The sequence below is a fragment of the Solanum dulcamara genome, chromosome 2, assembly GCF_947179165.1.
Source record: "Solanum dulcamara chromosome 2, daSolDulc1.2, whole genome shotgun sequence".
In the NCBI taxonomy this organism is placed as follows: Eukaryota; Viridiplantae; Streptophyta; class Magnoliopsida; order Solanales; family Solanaceae; genus Solanum; species Solanum dulcamara.
The window spans coordinates 56,696,826-56,714,981 of NC_077238.1; the positions used below are offsets into that span (position 1 = coordinate 56,696,826).

An 18,156-nucleotide genomic window follows, 5' to 3' on the forward strand; every position below is an offset into this window, starting at 1 on the left:
GATGGTAGTTTGATTTATGTGCTTGATGCAACTACACTACATGTACCCCAAGTTATTCTGCTCGTAGTTGTTAACGGGTGATGTTACCTTATTAGGGGTGTCAAATGGGTGTGTTGGGCTAAATTTGGCAGGGTCAAATGGTCTAAGTTAATAAATGGGTTGGTCATTAACCCACACTAAGGTTGCTTGGGTTGAAATGGGCTGAACAATGGGTCGTCATCCAATGCGCCGAACTCACCAAATTTTAATTTCTTTCTTTGTTTTTTTACTATTTGCTTATATGACCTAATATACTTTTTTCCCCTTTATTATGTCTTTATATAACATATGAAACAAAGGAAAAGTTTTTTAAAATGTTGACAGACATTCCTCATTGGTTGATTTAGGCTACATAGCTACCCAATTTTCGGATGAGCTGAATTGAGTGGGTCACAATTGGCTAAGCTAATAAATTAGCGGGTCTTTAATCCGCCCAAAGTTGCGCGGGTTGGGTAGATCATGTTTTTATGGACTAATTTTGGCATCGCTATACCTTATTAACAAATTGAGCTGTTGATGAGAAAGAACAATTCCTGCTGATATAACCTTTTATTTTTTCGACTACGGGGATGCCTGTAAGAACCTATTCTAAAGAAGTATTTGCTAAGAGCCCGTTTGGATTGGCTTATAAGTTGCTCATAAGTTGTTTTTAACTTTTTTGAGCGTTTGACTGGCTAACTTAAAGCCATTTTGTGCTTAAAATAAGCCCCCAAAAATAATTGGGTTTGTTTGGCTTAACTTATCTAAATCAACTTATAAGCTGAAAATAGCTAAGTTAGTCTACCCCAACTTATTTATAAGCTACTTAAAATAAGTTAAGTCAAACAGGCACTAAGTCTAGTTATAAGCTGCTTGTAGATAACAGAACTCAACTTTACCTGTAAATCATCATGTTTGACGACTTGACAATAACTAGACCTCTAGGATCTCTGCTAGATAAAGCTTGTGTTGTGAATATGAGCATTAAGGTTCTTTTGATTGAAATATGCAGGGGTTATTTAGCTTTATCAGGTTCTGGCTACCTAGTGCAGTTTACTTACAATTCTCAGTAGATATTTCTATCAGATAATGATTAGGGCTGAATTGTGCTGTGCATGCCATTCATGTGTATCTGGTCTTAAATATAATAGAATTCAAACTCAATTCTTCCAATGCCAGATTGCGGGGGGCAGTGGCATCACTCCAATGCTCCAGGTGATAGAGGCCATTCTTAAGAACCCTGATGATAATACTCAGGTATTGATTTGATCCTATAAATTTTTGTGCTGTGTCATCCACAAGTCAGTATGGTAGGGTTATGTATCACTTTGGAACTCACCAAGTGAATCAACCGGATTGAAAGTCTTTCAGTTTCTACTGTTGGGTTTTTCACTTTCAAGATTTTGATTTTTCGGGTTCTAAGTCGAGAAGAACATTAGCTTTACAAAAACAATCTTGTTTATATTTTCTAAATAATTATCCAATATTAGATCTACCATTTAAATATTGTAATTAATTGGAGAAGGTGGGATAATTAATTTCTACAACTTTTAGGCAAGTAAAGTTTGTAATATGAAGCAATCAAATATGTCCAAAGAGGCCCAACCTGAAAAAATAATCAACACTATATCGGTTCAGTAATCTATTTACCTCATCTATTGGGTGACCTTATTAAATTGAACTCGATTAATTCAAAGCCAACTGAACTGACCAAATCTAACTTAACTGACCGAATTTGACACCAAGTAGGCAAGATGTACTTTGCTGGCAGTATTTGCCCCTGATGTGTCTTATATAGTTTTCCTTTTATAGCATGTAAACAAATACTCATGGGCCTTTTTTTCCTTTCAGGTCTCATTGGTTTATGCTAATTTGTCACCTGATGACATACTGCTAAAGAAGAAACTTGATGTACTTGTGGCCACCCATCCGAATCTCAAGGTAGTTGCAGAGTTTAAGACAAAATATTGTTCTTCTGCCCTCTCTTTCCTGATTAAACCAACATGTGCTCTATGGAATATCCAGGTATTTTACACTGTAGATAATCCAACCAATGATTGGAGAGGTGGCATAGGTTACGTGTCAAAGGACATGATCGTGAAAGGATTACCTCTGCCTGGTGATGATACACTTATTCTTGTAAGTTTCTGAAAGAGGTTAAATTGTCAGTGCCTCTAAGGCCAAGCTGTTCAATTGCTTGTATGCCATTTTCATATACGTTTGCTTTTTGCTATCTGGTCAAGGACTACATACTGATTGAGTTTTTTTTTTCCAACATTGAAAACACAATTGATTGCACCCAAAGTGGCTATTATGGACTTGGAAGCTTTCTTCTAATCATCAACTATGTTGCTTGGACTCTCCAAAATTCTTGCCGCACCCGTGTCGGATTCTCCAAAATGCACTACTTTTGGAGTATCCGACACGCCCCGGTCGACATTTTTGAAGAGTCCGTGCAACATGGATGATCAAGAACTTGGAGTGCGTTAAAGGAGCATTGAACGAAGCTTTCAAAAATAATTAACATACTTAAATGGATATTTACAATGAGTAGACCAAGACTTAAGAGAATAAATATGCACAAAGGAGCCAAGTGGGCTGCCAAAGGAGAAAAGGGCGACCATTCAAGAGTGTAGACTTATCGCATAATCTTCTTGAATACTATTTAGTGTCTAGTTTTAGATTTGGGGGCACTTTGGGCAATTCTGTAGACCCCAATGTGGCCCTTACTATAAATAGTTTTCTGGCTCATTATCTTTTGGGTCGATTTTGTTGATGAAGATCATGTATGAGTTGTGGAGATAGACTCTGGAGTCTAAAGGGTTTCGGTTGAGTAGGATCAAGATAGAGTATTTGGAGTGTAAATTCAGTGGTGTGACGCATGAGGTAGGCGTGGAAGTGATACTTGATACACAAGTTGTCGCTAAGAGAAAGATTTTAGTATCTGCACTCCTTAAAAAAGGGCAGCCCGGTGTACTAAAGCTCCCGCTATGCGCGGGGTCCGGGGAAGGGCCTGACCACAAGGGTCTATTGTACGCAGCCTTGCCTTGCATTTCTGCCAGAGGCTGTTTCCAAGGCTTGAACCCGTGACCTCCTGGTCACATGGCAGCAACTTTACCAGGGCCTGCACTCCTTGATCCAAGGAAATGAGGAGATCGACAATGATGTCACACATCATATTGGTGCGACATGGATGAAATGGAGCCTTGCATCTGAGTCTTGTCACACAAGAGAGTACCACCAAAGCATAAAAAGTAAATTCTATAGAGTGGTGGTTAGATCGGTTTTGTTGTATGGAGCGGAGTGTTGGCCAGTGACGGATATTCTCATTCCTAATGCTATCGCTCCTAGTCAAGCACAAGTGTATCATACGTTAGACCTATGAAACAACAATTGAATACAAGAATCACCCTAAGGGAGAAAAAATGACGAACTCATATATGAATTATTTGAATAATTCAAGAGAGGTTCAATAGAAAATATAAAGAATTTTCTCATAATTCACTAAAGGTTTTCATCAACAATATCTTCCACAGACTAATGAACTATAAGATCTTCCTTGAGGAGATTATTTATGCCAAGGGTTATATTTGGTTCTACGCATATGCCTCAAAGCTAAAACTAGACCCACTAGATGAAATTCAAGAAGATGGTGTGATCAGCCAAGGCTCTTGTTTGATCACCCTTGTCTCCTTTGGCCGTGCACTTTACTCCTTTGTACATCTTTATTCTCTTAAGTCTCTGTCTCATTGTAAATAATATTCTTTGAAAGCGTCTTTCACTTGGGTTTTATGCACTTGAGCCAAGGGTCTTACAAAAACAGCCTCTTTACCTCAACGAGGTAGTGGTAAGGTTGCGTACACTCTACCCTTCCTAGACTCCACTTGGTGGGATTTCATTTGATCACCCTTGTCTCCTTTGGCCGTGCACTTTACTCCTTTGTACATCTTTATTCTCTTAAGTCTCTGTCTCATTGTAAATAATGTTCCTTGAAAGCGTCTTTCACTTGGGTTTTATGCACTTGAGCCAAGGGTCTTACAAAAACAGTCTCTCTACCTCTACAAGGTAGTAGTAAGGTTGCGTACACTCTATCCTTCCTAGACTCCACTTGGTGGGATTTCACTGGGTATGTTATTGTGTGGACATTGAAAGTGTAGTTTCATGCTCCTTTAAACATTCTAAGGTCTTGATGTCTTTTAGAGGAAAATCAAGCACCAACAATCTCATGAGAAACATTAGACGTAAAGCATATTTATTGCTAATGTGAGCTTAGAGTTGTACCAGAGGTAATGGGTGGGGAAGAAAGGCGATTTAGAAAAGTTGTCGACTTGAAAAATATGTCTTGAGCTAATGATTCAGCTAAAACCTGTGAGAAAATGGGCATAGCAGAAAATAGGCCTGTACATGAACCTGAGCCAAGCCCAACCTAGCTTCTTAGAACACCGAGTTGAGCCGAGCTCAACTGAGCTTAGTTAAAGTATAGATATGCTCGACCCCCTGTCAACTCTAATGTGTAGTTTTGTGTAGTGCTATGCTGTTAGAAGTAATTAAATTCATAATAAATTTGTTGATTAAAAGAAATATAACATTACTAGTTTAAATTGGTAGGTGTCATTAAATTATGTACATTATTACTTTCACTTAGAACTTAAATTCAAATAAGGTTTACTTAAAATTGAACATAGTATAGAACTTTAAGGCAAAAAAAAAGCAACAAAAAATTCAGAAAAAAATGTATGATATTAGATGTCATTAATTTTAATTCCTATTTTTTTACACTCTGCACCACAGTGGTCTTAAATAACGATATGCATAATAAACTTAATTTCATCGAATGAAATAAAGAAGTACAAAATTATAAATTTATTTAATTAACTAATAATTATTAAATTGACATATTGCTAATTTATTTAAGCTTTAATGGATGATACTTTATTTTAAAATAATCATTACATGACTAGAGCAAGCCAACCGAGTTGAGTCAAGCCTAAGCTTGATCGAAGCGAGCTTTGACCAAACCGATCCAAGTCGAGTCAAATTTTGACGGAAACTGAGCTGAGCCAAACCCCAAGTCGTCTTGACTCGTTGCCCAAGCCTAGCAACGAAGGTGAAATAGAGGAAGAGAATTAAAAGCAGAAGCTTCATTGTACATGACACGGAGTGAATGCCGAGGTGCATTGACTAATACCATTTGCCATGATTGTAACTCAACAGAGCTAATACAGAAGAGATGGAGAAGACTAAGACAGGATTTGGCGAAAAAGAACGAAAAGAAAATATAGACATTTTATTCATTTTGTCGTACTCCCAGTGACACTAATTACAGCTTATATAGAACATAGAATTCTATGGAAAGGACTCGTGCAATTAACACAGTGACATTAATAATATCTAACTATCTAACTACTAAAACAGGGTGCTGATGCAAAGAAGAAATAAAGGTTGAACTAAACTGTAAGATATTCAAAACTAACTTGGTGGCCTGATTGTTATAGCAGATTACATACAACACTGAAGGTACTCCAGTATATGTGGTAAGTTGAAGAACTGTAGCTGGTAGTTGGTTTAGTATTGTAGTATTTTTCTATTCATGATAATTGAGGGGGGGGGGGGGGAGGGGGGGGGCACTGCTATTGTAAAGTTGGTGGTGTTGAGTATCTGGGTTAGGGAAAACGATATTGTGGTACACTACAAGATTGATGCAGTGTAAGAAGAATACTGATTTTCTGAATTTGTTTTGGAATGACTCAAGATTTATTATGGGAATCATTGGAACTTTCTGTTGGTCTCCCAGGTATGTGGCCCTCCTGGAATGATAAAACATTTATCTGGCGAAAAGCCAAATCCTCGTGAGCAAGGCGAGGTACTTTATTCCATAGAACGAAAAAAATTAATTTCCTGGTTGTTAGTATTCTGTGGTTCCCTCTAGTGATATTTATGTTTGCTTTGTCACAGCTAACTGGACTACTCAAGGATGTGGGCTTTACAGAGAACATGGTTTACAAATTTTAATGAGTTTGTTAACTCTGTGCTCCCTTACCTTTCATTTGAATAAAAGGCTTGTTTTGAAGAACCACAATACTACAACATAAAGCAAGGGTTTGGATGAGTATTCATGTAGTTTTCCGTATGTCCTTGTATAGATTGTGTGGAGTGAGAAATTTTTTGGAACATCTAGAAAATACTCATTCTAGGGGTAAAATGAAAATCTTGATAGCTGTCCACACTTGCTGAACTAGGAGTAACTGAAATTGCGGAGGTAATTTTCTCTTATATTTCATTTTACTGTTCTTTTATATTGCACATGTGGACAGAAAGCAATATAGTACTGTTTTATGTTCCAACAAAACCTCTTATTGATACTGTATGATCATATTATGCTCTTCCATTCTCTGTTTTTTTGGGTTGGAAAAGTTGCTGAAAGGAACAAATGAGTGGACTTAAAGTACCAGATTGATGTTTTCTCTAATTCTCACAAACTGTTTTTTTCCCGGTCATTAAGACACTTCATCTTAAGCAACCTAACTATTACAGAGGTGGGAGTTAATCCCACTCGTGGTGTTACATAATGGAAGTAGAGTAGCGGGAGCAGTTGCAAAAGTAGAAATAGTAGGAACATGACTGAACAAAAGAGTTGAATCTTGGTGATCCTATTTTATCAGCTTTAGCTATATCCACTACATTCCTTGGTGGTTGATAAAAAAACTTGTAGTGCGACCTAAGTTGCACGGACTCTTCACTTTCGATACCGCACCCGTGTCGGATTCTCCAAAAATACACTACTTTTGGAGAATCCGACACGCATTCATTGACATTTTTGAAGAGTCCAAGCAACATAGAGTTTGACTCCAGTGTGTTGTGCAGGTTCCACCCATAATGAGGAGTATCTTTGAGTTAAGACTGAAAGTCATTCTTTTATATGGAGCATTAATGGTCCTTCATGTTTTTACTATTAGTGCACTTTTGGTTTGCCTTTAAACTTTTTTTTTGTTTGACATCGAGAGGTTTATCGTGTAAGACTTCGCATGAAGCAATACAAAATTTTCTTTTCTTGCAATGTCATTTGTGAGTCTGAAGCCAAAAGGGCTATTTTTTTCTATAAAATGTATAAAGGGATATTCATCTTTTAAAATAACCAAAACGGATAAATTGCTGATACTGTAACAATTTCATAAAAAAATTTAACTGCGGCAATTTTTTTTTGAAAACATTGCTCAAATGCAGCGATTATACAAAAAAAATAATCTGTTTTTTTAAAATATTGCTGCAACTGCAGTGATTTTTCAAAAGAAAAAATTTCAAAATATAAATTGCTGCCAGTGCAGCGATTTTGACAATTTTTTTTAAAACAAAACTCTCAAATAGAGAATATATCATTATCCACTAAACTGAAATTTGTTTGTTGCACTATTAAAGCTTCAGTATGAAATAAGAGGCTAAGAGATTAAACTTGAAGCTAAGGACGATGAAAAGGCTTTATTCGTACAACACTAAGACAGAGTTTGTATTTTCTGAGTGCATGATGACATTGAAGCCCATCAAAAAGCAATAAATTACGTAAAGTTTACATAAATCTCATAGTGAAAATACCCAATCACAATGCATCCCTCATTTTTCTTAAATTATTCGATTTTCCTTTTTTTTCAAATTTCTGATACATTACGTACTATGCTGATACATCAGATTTTAGGTGTAAAACAATTAATGTTGTTGGGTGATTTATGAATAATAACGTAATTCAAGCTATGATTGATTGTTTTAATCAATTAAAGTGCTAATTAAGGCAAATATTTCTTTAAAAAAAGAAACGGTTCTGAATTTGAAGGAAAATTAAAAAACAGAGCATAAGTTCTAACAAAAAATTCAATTCAAATTTTGAGTTCCATCAATCGAATCAAGATGAATATCGCGATACTACTGAGACATTCTGGAGTTTGACAATCCGAGGTGAGTTATGAACTATACAAAAGTGATGGAATAATAGTGGACGACAATGTATCGTACTCGTCTCTAAAAGCAGCAATAGCTACTGAATTTACCATAGATGAATCATTAAAAAATATTAAAATCTGATACATAGTTCAAGGAAACGCGTCGCCAATGATGATTCGTAATGATATGTGTGTTAATCTTTACATAGAGTTAAAAAAGAATGAGTCGGGATTCGTAAAGTATCCCCTATGCATAACAACATCTGATAGAAAGATACGTGAGTTATAAACATTCGACGCTACATCTAGAGCAATTGTTTGTGCCGAACCAAACACGAATGAGTCACAAATTTTTGGTTTAGTGGAATCTGGTAATGTTGCAGCTTGTTATATACCGAAATTTGATGTGACGAACTACATAACTGATACAAATGGTGTGGAAGTGAAGGAGAATTAATTGTATAAGGACAAAGCATTACTAATTGATTTAATGGCCAAATATAAAATTGATAATGAATTCAATTTCAAAGTTAAAAGATCTGACAGTAAAAGGTATGTGCATATGCTGAGTTTGAAAATCTGATTTTGTAGAGATAATTTTCGTTGTTTAATATTCATGATACATACTAATACATACAAAGTATTATGTATCAAGTAAAACAATTCAAAAACTTGCTTTCAGAATGTATCAGATACATAAGAATCGCTGTGTATCTGGTACAGGGTAATATTTTTATTTTATTTTACATGTCATGATACATTATAACATTGTGTATACAACTAAATTCAATACCTTTTTCAGATACACTGTTGAATTTGTAGAGTTAATTTTACTGGTTTATATTCATGATACATACTGATACATACTAAGTATTATGTATCAAGTACAACAGTTAAATAAAGGCTTAAAAAAATAGTTGTAGGAATATATCAGATACATGTTAATATTTTTTAATTTTACCTGTCATGATACATAATAACATTATGTATATAACTCAGTTCAATACTTTTTCCAGATGTACTATTGAATTTCTAAAGTTAATTTTGTATTTTATATTCACGATACATACTGATACATATTAAGTATTATGTATCAAGTGCAACATTTAAAAAAACTGTTGTAGGAATGTATCAGATACATAAGAATCTCTGTGTATCGGATACATATTAATATTTTTTAATTTTACCTGTCATGATACATCATAACATTATGTATATAATTCAATTAAGTACTTTTCCCAGATGTACTGTTGATTTTGTAAAGTTAATTTTATTGTTTATATTCGCGATACATACTGATACATAGTAAGTATATCTGATACATGTTAACTTTTTTTTTCAAAATTATGCAGTTATGTGTTAATATGCTATTCTGATGACTGTTGTTGGATAATGAAAGCATCTTGTTGAAAAAAATCAGATATATTCAAAGTGAGATATTTCAATAGTGAACATTCATGTTCATTAAGAGATAGAATTTTCAACAAAGTCCATGCTACAAAGGCTTTTTAAAGTGCATTCACGACACCTAAATTGGTTAATCATAAAAGAATTCATACCCCCAATGATATACAAGAGGATATTAAAGCAGCGTATGAAATTGATATTACCTATCAACAAGCATGGCGTGCAAAAGAACATGCTTTGGAGATGTTAAGGGGGAAACCTGCTGATGGATATAGACAGCTGCTTGTATACATACATATGCTAAAAATCGTATATCCAAATTCATACATAAGTATGCACAAGTCACCAACTGATGAGTTCATGTATCTATTCATAGCGTTAAGGCCATTGATGAGGGGGTTTCAGTTTTGTCGACCTGTAGTTGTTGTTGACGGTGCTCATCTTGATGGACCTTATAAAGGTACATTTATATTAGCTAGCACACTTGATGGGGCAGTTATTACTTTTTGTTACTGTTATATATTGAATACTATTTTATCATCTAATTTGACACATTTGCTGTGATTCTGATAAATTCTAATAAATATGTTATCACTATTAATATTTTTTTAGATTGCATATTACCATTGGCGTATGGTGTTGTAGATACAGAAAATGATTCATCATGAACATGGTTTTTTCAGAATTTCAAAAATGCATTTGGTGAGAAGGACAATATGTGTGTTGTATCAGATAGGAACGAAAGCATAATCAAGAGTGTAAACATGGTATTTCCCAATGTCCCTCACTTTGCATGCATATGACATATATGGAAAAATATGTGTACTAACTACAAGAGGAGCAAAGCTGTACTAAGTGACCTTTTCTACTCGATGACAAAGGCATACCGAAAAGATGAATTTGAAATATTAATGGCAAAAGTTGAAAAAATTGATCACCGAGTGACACAATATTTGAAAAATGCAGGTTACGAAAAGTGGTCAAGAGTTTATGCAACTGTCAACAGGGGAAGAATGATGACTTCTAACATCGCAGAATGTATCAATGGATGTCTTGTTGAAGCACGATAGTTGCCTATAATTGATTTTTTGGAGCAAACGAGAATGTTATTTGGTGCTTGGAACTGCAAAAATAGGGAAATAACAGCTTATACAAAACATACTTTGGGTAGAAAATTCGAAGATATCCTAGTATCAAACACAATGAAGTATTCGAGAATAAAGGTACACACCAGTTATTTTTTTAAAGTAGATATCTACTTGATATATATTTGCTTGATAAATAGCTATATGATACATCAGTTCTGAATTTTCTGTGATCATTATTTACTGATACATCAGTTTTGTATTTGATACATCAGTTCTGATACATATCTATGATAATTATTTACTGCAGGTTGTTACTTCATCAGAATATCTTTATTCTGTTTATGAGTCAGGTGTAAGATACATTGTGTGTCTTGAAAGAAAAACATGCCATTGTGGCAGGTTTCAACTAGATGAGCTACCATGTCCACACACAATTGCAGTGTTGAAGAGCAAGAACATTACAAACATGCACCCATACTGTTCTGATTACTACAAGCCAGAGGCGTTGACAAATACATATGAATTGCCAATGATTCTAATGCCAGATAAGAAAGATTGGTCTGTTCTGAATTATTTTTTGGAAGAGATTGTCTTGCCACCAAGATACAAAAGGATTCTAGGAAGACCAAAGAAAGAAAGAAAAAAGTACTCTAGTGATAAGATAAGAACGAGCACAAATTCTTGTAGACGTTGTGGCCATGAAGGCCACAACAGAAAGACTTGTAATTTCATGCCCAAAGAGAAATGATGTTTTGTTATCCCAGGATATATTCTATTTGTACTTACATCTACATATTTTTTTTCAGTGTAGGGTTGTATTTGATACATATATCAATTAACCAGAATATTAATTGAATATCAATAATAGATACATGGATGGTTGATAATTATTTTCACAGTAAGTTACTTGGTATTGATATAGTAATTTCAAAACTGATACGTGAGAATAGCGGATACATAACCATTCGAAGTATTAAGGGTTGATACTTTGAAGGTGGTTGTATTATTTTTCAATTGAATTGTGGTTGATACATAACATGTTCTGTTGATATAGTTTGTGTATGTATCAGGAGCTGTAAAGATTGATACTTGGATTTTTGATACATAATGTAGATGTATCAAACTCATTAAATCTTGAAACATCTGAATCTAATACATAAAGTAGATGTATCAGGAGCTGTAAAGGTTGATATATGAGTTTCTGATACATAAATGTATAAGTATCAGAATCATTATATCTTGTAACATTACCATCTTATACATATAGTAGATGTATCAGGAGCTGTAAAGGCTGATGGATGAGTTTCTGATACATAAATATATATGTATCAGAATCATTAAATCTTGAAACAGTATAAACTGATATATATATATATATATATAGTATATGTATCAGGAGCTATAAATCATGGTACATGAAATTCTGATACATATACATTTATGTATCAGAAACTTTTGAAATATTATAATCTGATACATAAAGTATATGTTTTCAAGAGATGTAAATGTTGATACATGAGATTCTGATATATAAATGTAGATATATCAGAATAGTTAAATCTTGAAACATTAGAATCTGATACATAAAGTAGATGTATCAGGAGCTGTAAAGGTTGATACATGAGTTTTTGATACATAAATGTATATGTATCAGAATGATTAAATCTTTAAATATTATAATCTGATACATATAGTAGATGTATCAGGAGCTGTAAATCATGGTACGTGAGATTCTAATACATAAATTTATATGTATCAGATTCATTAAATTTTGAAACATTAGAATCTGATACATAATCAAAATGTATCATAAGCATTGAAGATTGATAAATGAAACTCTGATAAATAAATAATATGTCTTATAAGCATTCTATTTTGATACATCAGTATCTGATACATGCATATGAGAAAAGCTTAAAAGTCTGTTAAGTTGATGAATAGAGAAAGAATATATTTACTATTGGTGCAAAAACAAAATTGTACATTCTACTACTACAAAATTAAAAAAAAACTACTCGACGTCCATCGGTTCTCCTTGACTAGGAGAGATGAAATCTCTCTTAGGTTTTTTTTGATCGTCGTTTTCTCTAACATAACCATCCTTGGACTTCCAACAACCATACTTCCACAGTAGTGCGCCATATCTTTCACGGAAGAATTCGGCTTGTAGTCTAGTAGTTGGAGTAGAACTTCCATCACTAAGATATTCGAAAAAACTAGCCAGGAAAATACCACAATCCCTGTATAGAAATGAATACACAACTTTAATTTTTTTTGACCTATTAATGATTTAAATATGAATACTTGTTAATACTCACAAGCTATCGCTTTCTTGTTGCGCAATGCCTTCAACGTATTCAACTGCAAAAGGATGATGTGATTCAAGCATGTTTCCGGGTGATTTGGCCTTGTATGAATCAAGCAATGATCAATCAATACGTTTATTTTTCTAAAAAAACCCACTATCCTGGAGGTATGTAGGTAGCATTACTTCTATCTTTTGAATCTCTGGTGAAGGGTTGCTAGTTCTTCTTCCCGTTGATGAATCATACACGCGTATCAACCTCTGTTTCAGCACAACAACCGCAAGAACCCAATGAAAATCTCTATCGCAGTTTATCGGTATGTATACCTCATATACCAAATGCCAGGGTAAATCGGCGGGAATTGAAAAACCTCTTATTATGTTCTTCATAAATCTCTCGTGATGAGCTATAATAGAGGCCCGTGCCATATCATCTTGGATAGAAATGTCAGATGGAATGTGATAGTATCGTGCGTGTGCAGATTCGATAAAAATTTTAAAAATATAGTTTGTTGTTGTGTATTGATACTGATTGCCCAACTACATCTTCGATTTCTTCCGAAGATAGTATAATATTACATCGATATGCTGCACATTTTAAGAAATTATTAGTTATACAAAATGATACACCGTTATTAAACATATTAGAAACTTCTGTACTGGATATATTTGATACATAGTATTTATGTATCAGACCTTGAGTCTGACATGTAACAGATTAGAAACTTCTGTACTGGATGTATCTGATACATATTATTTATGTATTATTTATGTATCAGACCTTGAGTCTGACATGTAATATATTACAAACTTCTGTACTGGATGTATCTGATACATAGTATTTATGTATCAGACCTTGTGTCTGAAATGTAACATATGTTATATCAAGAAATGATTATCTCATCATTCTAACATCTGTTCGGCTGTGACATAAGGTAGAACCAATTCTTATCTTGAGGAAATGCCACTATAAAGTCTATTTTTTCGAACCCGAATGAAGAGAACTTTGATCTGTAATGTTCCTCCTTTGGTTTTCTGAATGGAAACTTATATTAAAATGACAGAACATATATAATAAACAACTTGTGTTGATATAAGTTATAAATGTCATACTTACTTGTTTGCATGCGATTTTAATAGACCTTTATCAATCCATTGGGTGTATTCCCAGATAAGCTCGGATGGGGGATTATAACATATGTCAAAACCTTCAAAAGGGTGTGTTTGATGGCTAAAAAATGTCACTTTTTCCTTATCCTTTTTGCTCGATCCAAATTTTATTAGATACGGCGATTGTAATATCTTAGAAGGCAGCCTACTTCTTAGAAGAGGTGTCTTTGCATCATCTGGTAATACGTCAGGTTTTGATGGAAGAGTGGTAGGTAGCTGGATATCACGTAGAAGACATTCATCCAGAACTACCTGTTCATGACTAACAATAGTCAATGGCTTTGCAGGTAATGGAAGTCCGTATATTAGAGCATCTATCACTTCCATAGTTTTAGGTGAAATCGGAGCTGAAGTATTTGATTCCTAATTTTGAAGAATTAAAAAATATAATGACTTTAGTATAATAAAATTTATTTATTAAATTTAATGAATCAGAAATAATTGATTCATAGTACCGATGCAGTTGGTTTGATTTTTTCTTTATCAGTCTGTTGAACATGCTCTTCATATTGATCAGTCTTATCAACAACCTCTATCACATTTTTCATGACATTATTCTAAATTTAATGTATAACATCAGTACTAAAATTATTAATATTTAATGTATCACAATAATTGATCTGATACATTACCTTTAATGTATCAGAATAAACAATCACTTGAAAATGATCTGCTCTAGTTGGTTTCATCTATTGTGCTGATACATCCTCTGATTGGTGTGGAATAAATGATGGTTATGGTTCCTACAAATGTAATAATAACAATTATTTAAGAAAATAACTACCAAAATGATACATTATCTTTAATAACTTTGGTTCTAATACATTACCATCAATGTATCAGTTGAAGCATGCTGTTGAAAAGATTCTGCAACTTCTGATACAATATTGTGTTCTAATACATCATCCACCTGTTGTATCATGTTGGATGGTTCTGCTTTCTGTAAATATAATGACATTTACTTATGATATATGAACATGAAACATATCAAGATCTACATAGCATCACAGGTTTAGCAGGTACAATAGCTATGAAGCATCAGCTTGGTAATATATTTGGTTCTGATACATTACCTTTAATGTATCAGTTGAAACATGTTGTTGAATATATTCTGCAGCATCTGATACAGTGTTATGCCCAGATACAACATCTACCTGTTGTATACTGTTTGATGGTTCTGCTTCCTGTAAATATAATGACATTTACTTATGATATATGAACATGAAACATATCAAGATCTATATAGCATCACATGTTTAGCAGGTACAATAGCTATGAAGCATCCGCTTGGTAATATGTTTGGTTCTGACGCATTACCTTTAATGTATCAGTTGAAATAGGCTGTTGAATATATTCTACAGCATCTGATACACTGTTATGCCCAGATACATCATCCACCTCTTGTATCATGTTGGATGGTTCTGCTTCTTGTAAATATAATAATTATGAGAATGATAAATACACTGACAATTGAATATCTGATAGATGAAAATGAATTATATCCAGTAGTTTAAAACTATATTAAAATATAAATATCAATAATTACGTGATGTATCTACCTTAATATCTTTCTGGACATGATATTGGAAATTTGCTGGAGGGATATCAGATTTATTTGCTGGAAATGATGTGCCAGTCATGTGGTGCACTATGTTGTTCATGGCTTTCAAAATATCAGTGTGATTTGAATCAATTTTTTTCTCTAATCGCTTGAACTTCCGGTCAACCTTAATACAATAATATGAAAAAACATAATGTATCAACTTATTAAAAGTATATTGTGTGTCTTAGTTCTTATAGTAATAACTTACGTATTTCTTTAGAGAATTTTTTATAGACTTCTTTAATGCTTTAAATTCCACATGAATAATTTGATTCGAATGACCGGAAGATTCACCGCATACCCCTGACTTTGCCACAGGTTCCATAGAAGTAGAAACACTCTTTTCTGATGAATTTGGTGGTATGACATCCTTATCCATTTTAGTTTTTTCTACTTGAATGGGTTTTTTACCAGGGGTAGTCTTCATTCTTTTGGGAGGAGGTGGAGAAGATATATCAGCAACATGACTGGATCTTTTTAATAATTCTGCGGGTGGTTTTGTTGAGAAGTCCTCAAATCTGGGAACTTCTTGAGGTTCTGTGAATTTAACCTTGGCAGTTGATGTATCAGCTTCATAATGATGTTCACTTTCAGGAATGACAAGTGATTCAATTTCATCTTGAGATTGCATAATATTGGAGCATTGATACTGCAAAAAAATTCATGAGAGAAATCATATGTATCAGAACAAATTCTATTGTATCAAAAGCAAGACTAAAATCTGAATGAGTCAGTGCATACATGAATGTACATGCCAATTAAGAATTCTATACTTAAATATTATGTATAATGAGTCAATGCATACATGAATGTACATTTAATAAGCAGGAGATGGTATGTTTATTTGCTATAATTATGAAAATGATTTCATGAAATATACCTCACTAAAGATAGTAGACATGAAGGTCTCAAATTTTGGCTTGACAACAACAACACGCCAATTAAGAATTCTGGAAATTCGATGGCCCACTCTAATAGCAATCTCAGAAGGCACCTGGAATGCACATTCATATATCCATGCATTCAGAGCGTATAACATGCCGCCCAAATGATACATTTGTTTGACATTTGAAAACTCCTGCCTAATTCCTTTTATCAATTTGGAATATGCTATTTTCCCCCATGGGTATTGCGCATACCTACCATCCTCTACCATCTTAAAATCATCAACAGAAATAGGTGAATCACCTAGTTGAGAAAAAATAAAAGTGTGGATGAAGTAGAGAATGGCCATCTGAATAACGTCTTCATTTGTTTTCCATCCTCCAACCAAAAAATGCTGAACGAAACATCCTTTATTTACCCCATTTTTTGCACCAGGGAAATATTTAGACAACAATCTACTTGTTGGTGCATTTGGATACCAAAAATTATTGATATTACTGGTACATTGCAAACCAGTAATAATAGAAAATTTCTTGATTGTGAATGTGAGTATATTACCTTGTGTGTGACGAATGTGCAATTCCTCTTTATTTTTTTGCTCTACCTCAAGGAGTAAGAGACATTTGATGATTTGCCCTTGAAAATTGCACTGTGGCATATCTAGATAGTGACCAAATATGGTTTGTCGAAATAATTATATAGCTTCATCCCCTATTGATAATTTGAAATCATCAATAAAATTAGTCGTTTATGAAGTGCCGAATCTCAGGGAGTGTGAGGGGATCTTCTTGATAACGTACTTCATTCCCTGCATTGACATGAAAATTGATTAAATATAACTTAATCTTAATACATAAATGGGAAGTATCTGAAGCATTATATCTTGATATATGAGAATCTGATACATAAACAAGATGTATCAGGAGAATTAAAGCTTGATATATGAGAATTCAAAACAAAAACATGATGTATCAGGAATATTAAAGTTTAATATATAATAATCTGATACATAAACTATATGTATCAGGAATCAGTAAATCTTCAGAAAAATGACATTTTAAAAAAAATAATATAAACAGGATGTATCAGATTCTATGTATCAAGAATCAGTAAATCTTCAGAAAAATGATATATTTTTTTAAAATAATATAAACATGATGTATCAGATTCTATGTATCAGAAATCAGTAAATCTTCAGAAAAATGACATTTTTTAAAAAATAATATGAATAGGATGTATCAGATTCTCATGTAAGCTTGCTACATGAGAATCTGATACATAAATGAGATGTATCAGAAACAGTAAATTTTGATACATGAGCATTTGATACAAAAACTGTATCAGAATCATTAAATATTGATACATACGAATCTGATACATAAAATTATATGTATCAGAAGTAGTAAATATTTATAAAAAAAAACATTAAAAACAAAAAAAACTTATATGAACTCATACCTTTGGTAGATTAGGGTGTGTTGAAACCCCTTCAATCTTTTTGTCGGCTTCTTTGGGTGAATGTTGAACTTGGAATTTTGACTTCGATTTCTCACGTAGCTTATTCATCACTGATGGATCGTTACGATGTTTGAATCTAACCTCGTTCGGTGAAACAAAAATTTCTTGATTTTTATTCAACTAGGTGAGACCAACACTAAAAGATGGAGCGAATTCCATGTGTATCAGTGAAGAATATGAGGAAAACAAATTAGAGAAGAAAACAGAGGAAATCGAATGAGGTGAGAAAGA

At 33.5% G+C, this 18,156-nt stretch overlaps 3 protein-coding genes across 3 annotated transcripts in view; 2 read left to right on the forward strand and 1 right to left on the reverse strand.

The window, feature by feature from the left end:
- Window positions 1-6,394, forward strand: part of LOC129880579 (NADH-cytochrome b5 reductase-like protein) — a 45,574-nt gene extending 39,180 nt beyond the window's left edge. Inside the window, exons 9-13 of the mRNA XM_055954669.1 lie at window positions 1,198-1,275; window positions 1,870-1,959; window positions 2,044-2,157; window positions 5,813-5,881; window positions 5,974-6,394. Coding sequence (XP_055810644.1) covers window positions 1,198-1,275; window positions 1,870-1,959; window positions 2,044-2,157; window positions 5,813-5,881; window positions 5,974-6,030 — 408 coding nt within the window. The 3' untranslated portion in view covers window positions 6,031-6,394. The remainder of the gene's footprint in view (window positions 1-1,197; window positions 1,276-1,869; window positions 1,960-2,043; window positions 2,158-5,812; window positions 5,882-5,973) is intronic.
- Window positions 6,395-10,558: 4,164 nt separating this feature from the next.
- Window positions 10,559-11,192, forward strand: LOC129871843 (uncharacterized). The gene is made up of 2 exons (XM_055946755.1): window positions 10,559-10,579; window positions 10,752-11,192. Exons 1-2 carry the CDS (start codon window positions 10,559-10,561, stop codon window positions 11,190-11,192), a joined length of 462 nt encoding a protein of 153 aa, XP_055802730.1.
- A 1,263-nt stretch (window positions 11,193-12,455) lies between these two features.
- Window positions 12,456-17,973, reverse strand: LOC129871859 (uncharacterized). Its single transcript, XM_055946756.1, has 13 exons — window positions 17,866-17,973; window positions 16,403-16,516; window positions 15,731-16,171; window positions 15,466-15,646; window positions 15,237-15,346; window positions 14,993-15,103; window positions 14,749-14,859; window positions 14,375-14,476; window positions 14,069-14,282; window positions 13,279-13,337; window positions 12,936-13,010; window positions 12,763-12,851; window positions 12,456-12,684 (listed from the first exon to the last, which is right to left on the reverse strand). Exons 1-13 carry the CDS (start codon window positions 17,971-17,973, stop codon window positions 12,456-12,458), a joined length of 1,944 nt encoding a protein of 647 aa, XP_055802731.1.
- Window positions 17,974-18,156: the final 183 nt, after the last annotated feature.

What these genes read in the sequence shown, in the direction of transcription:
- LOC129871859 (XM_055946756.1), bottom strand. Translation starts at nt 17,973, where the DNA reads ATGAATAAGCTACGTGAGAAATCGAAGTCAAAATTCCAAGTTCAACAT. An exon ending in CTTCAACTGATACATTGATG is followed by an intron (nt 14,477 to 14,748) that starts GTAATGTATTAG and finishes CATTAAATTTAG; the next exon opens with AATAATGTCATGAAAAATGT. An exon ending in CAACAAGAAAGCGATAGCTT is followed by an intron (nt 12,685 to 12,762) that starts GTGAGTATTAAC and finishes ATTTCTATACAG; the next exon opens with GGATTGTGGTATTTTCCTGG.
- LOC129871843 (XM_055946755.1), top strand. Translation starts at nt 10,559, where the DNA reads ATGAAGTATTCGAGAATAAAG. An exon ending in TGAAGTATTCGAGAATAAAG is followed by an intron (nt 10,580 to 10,751) that starts GTACACACCAGT and finishes TATTTACTGCAG; the next exon opens with GTTGTTACTTCATCAGAATA.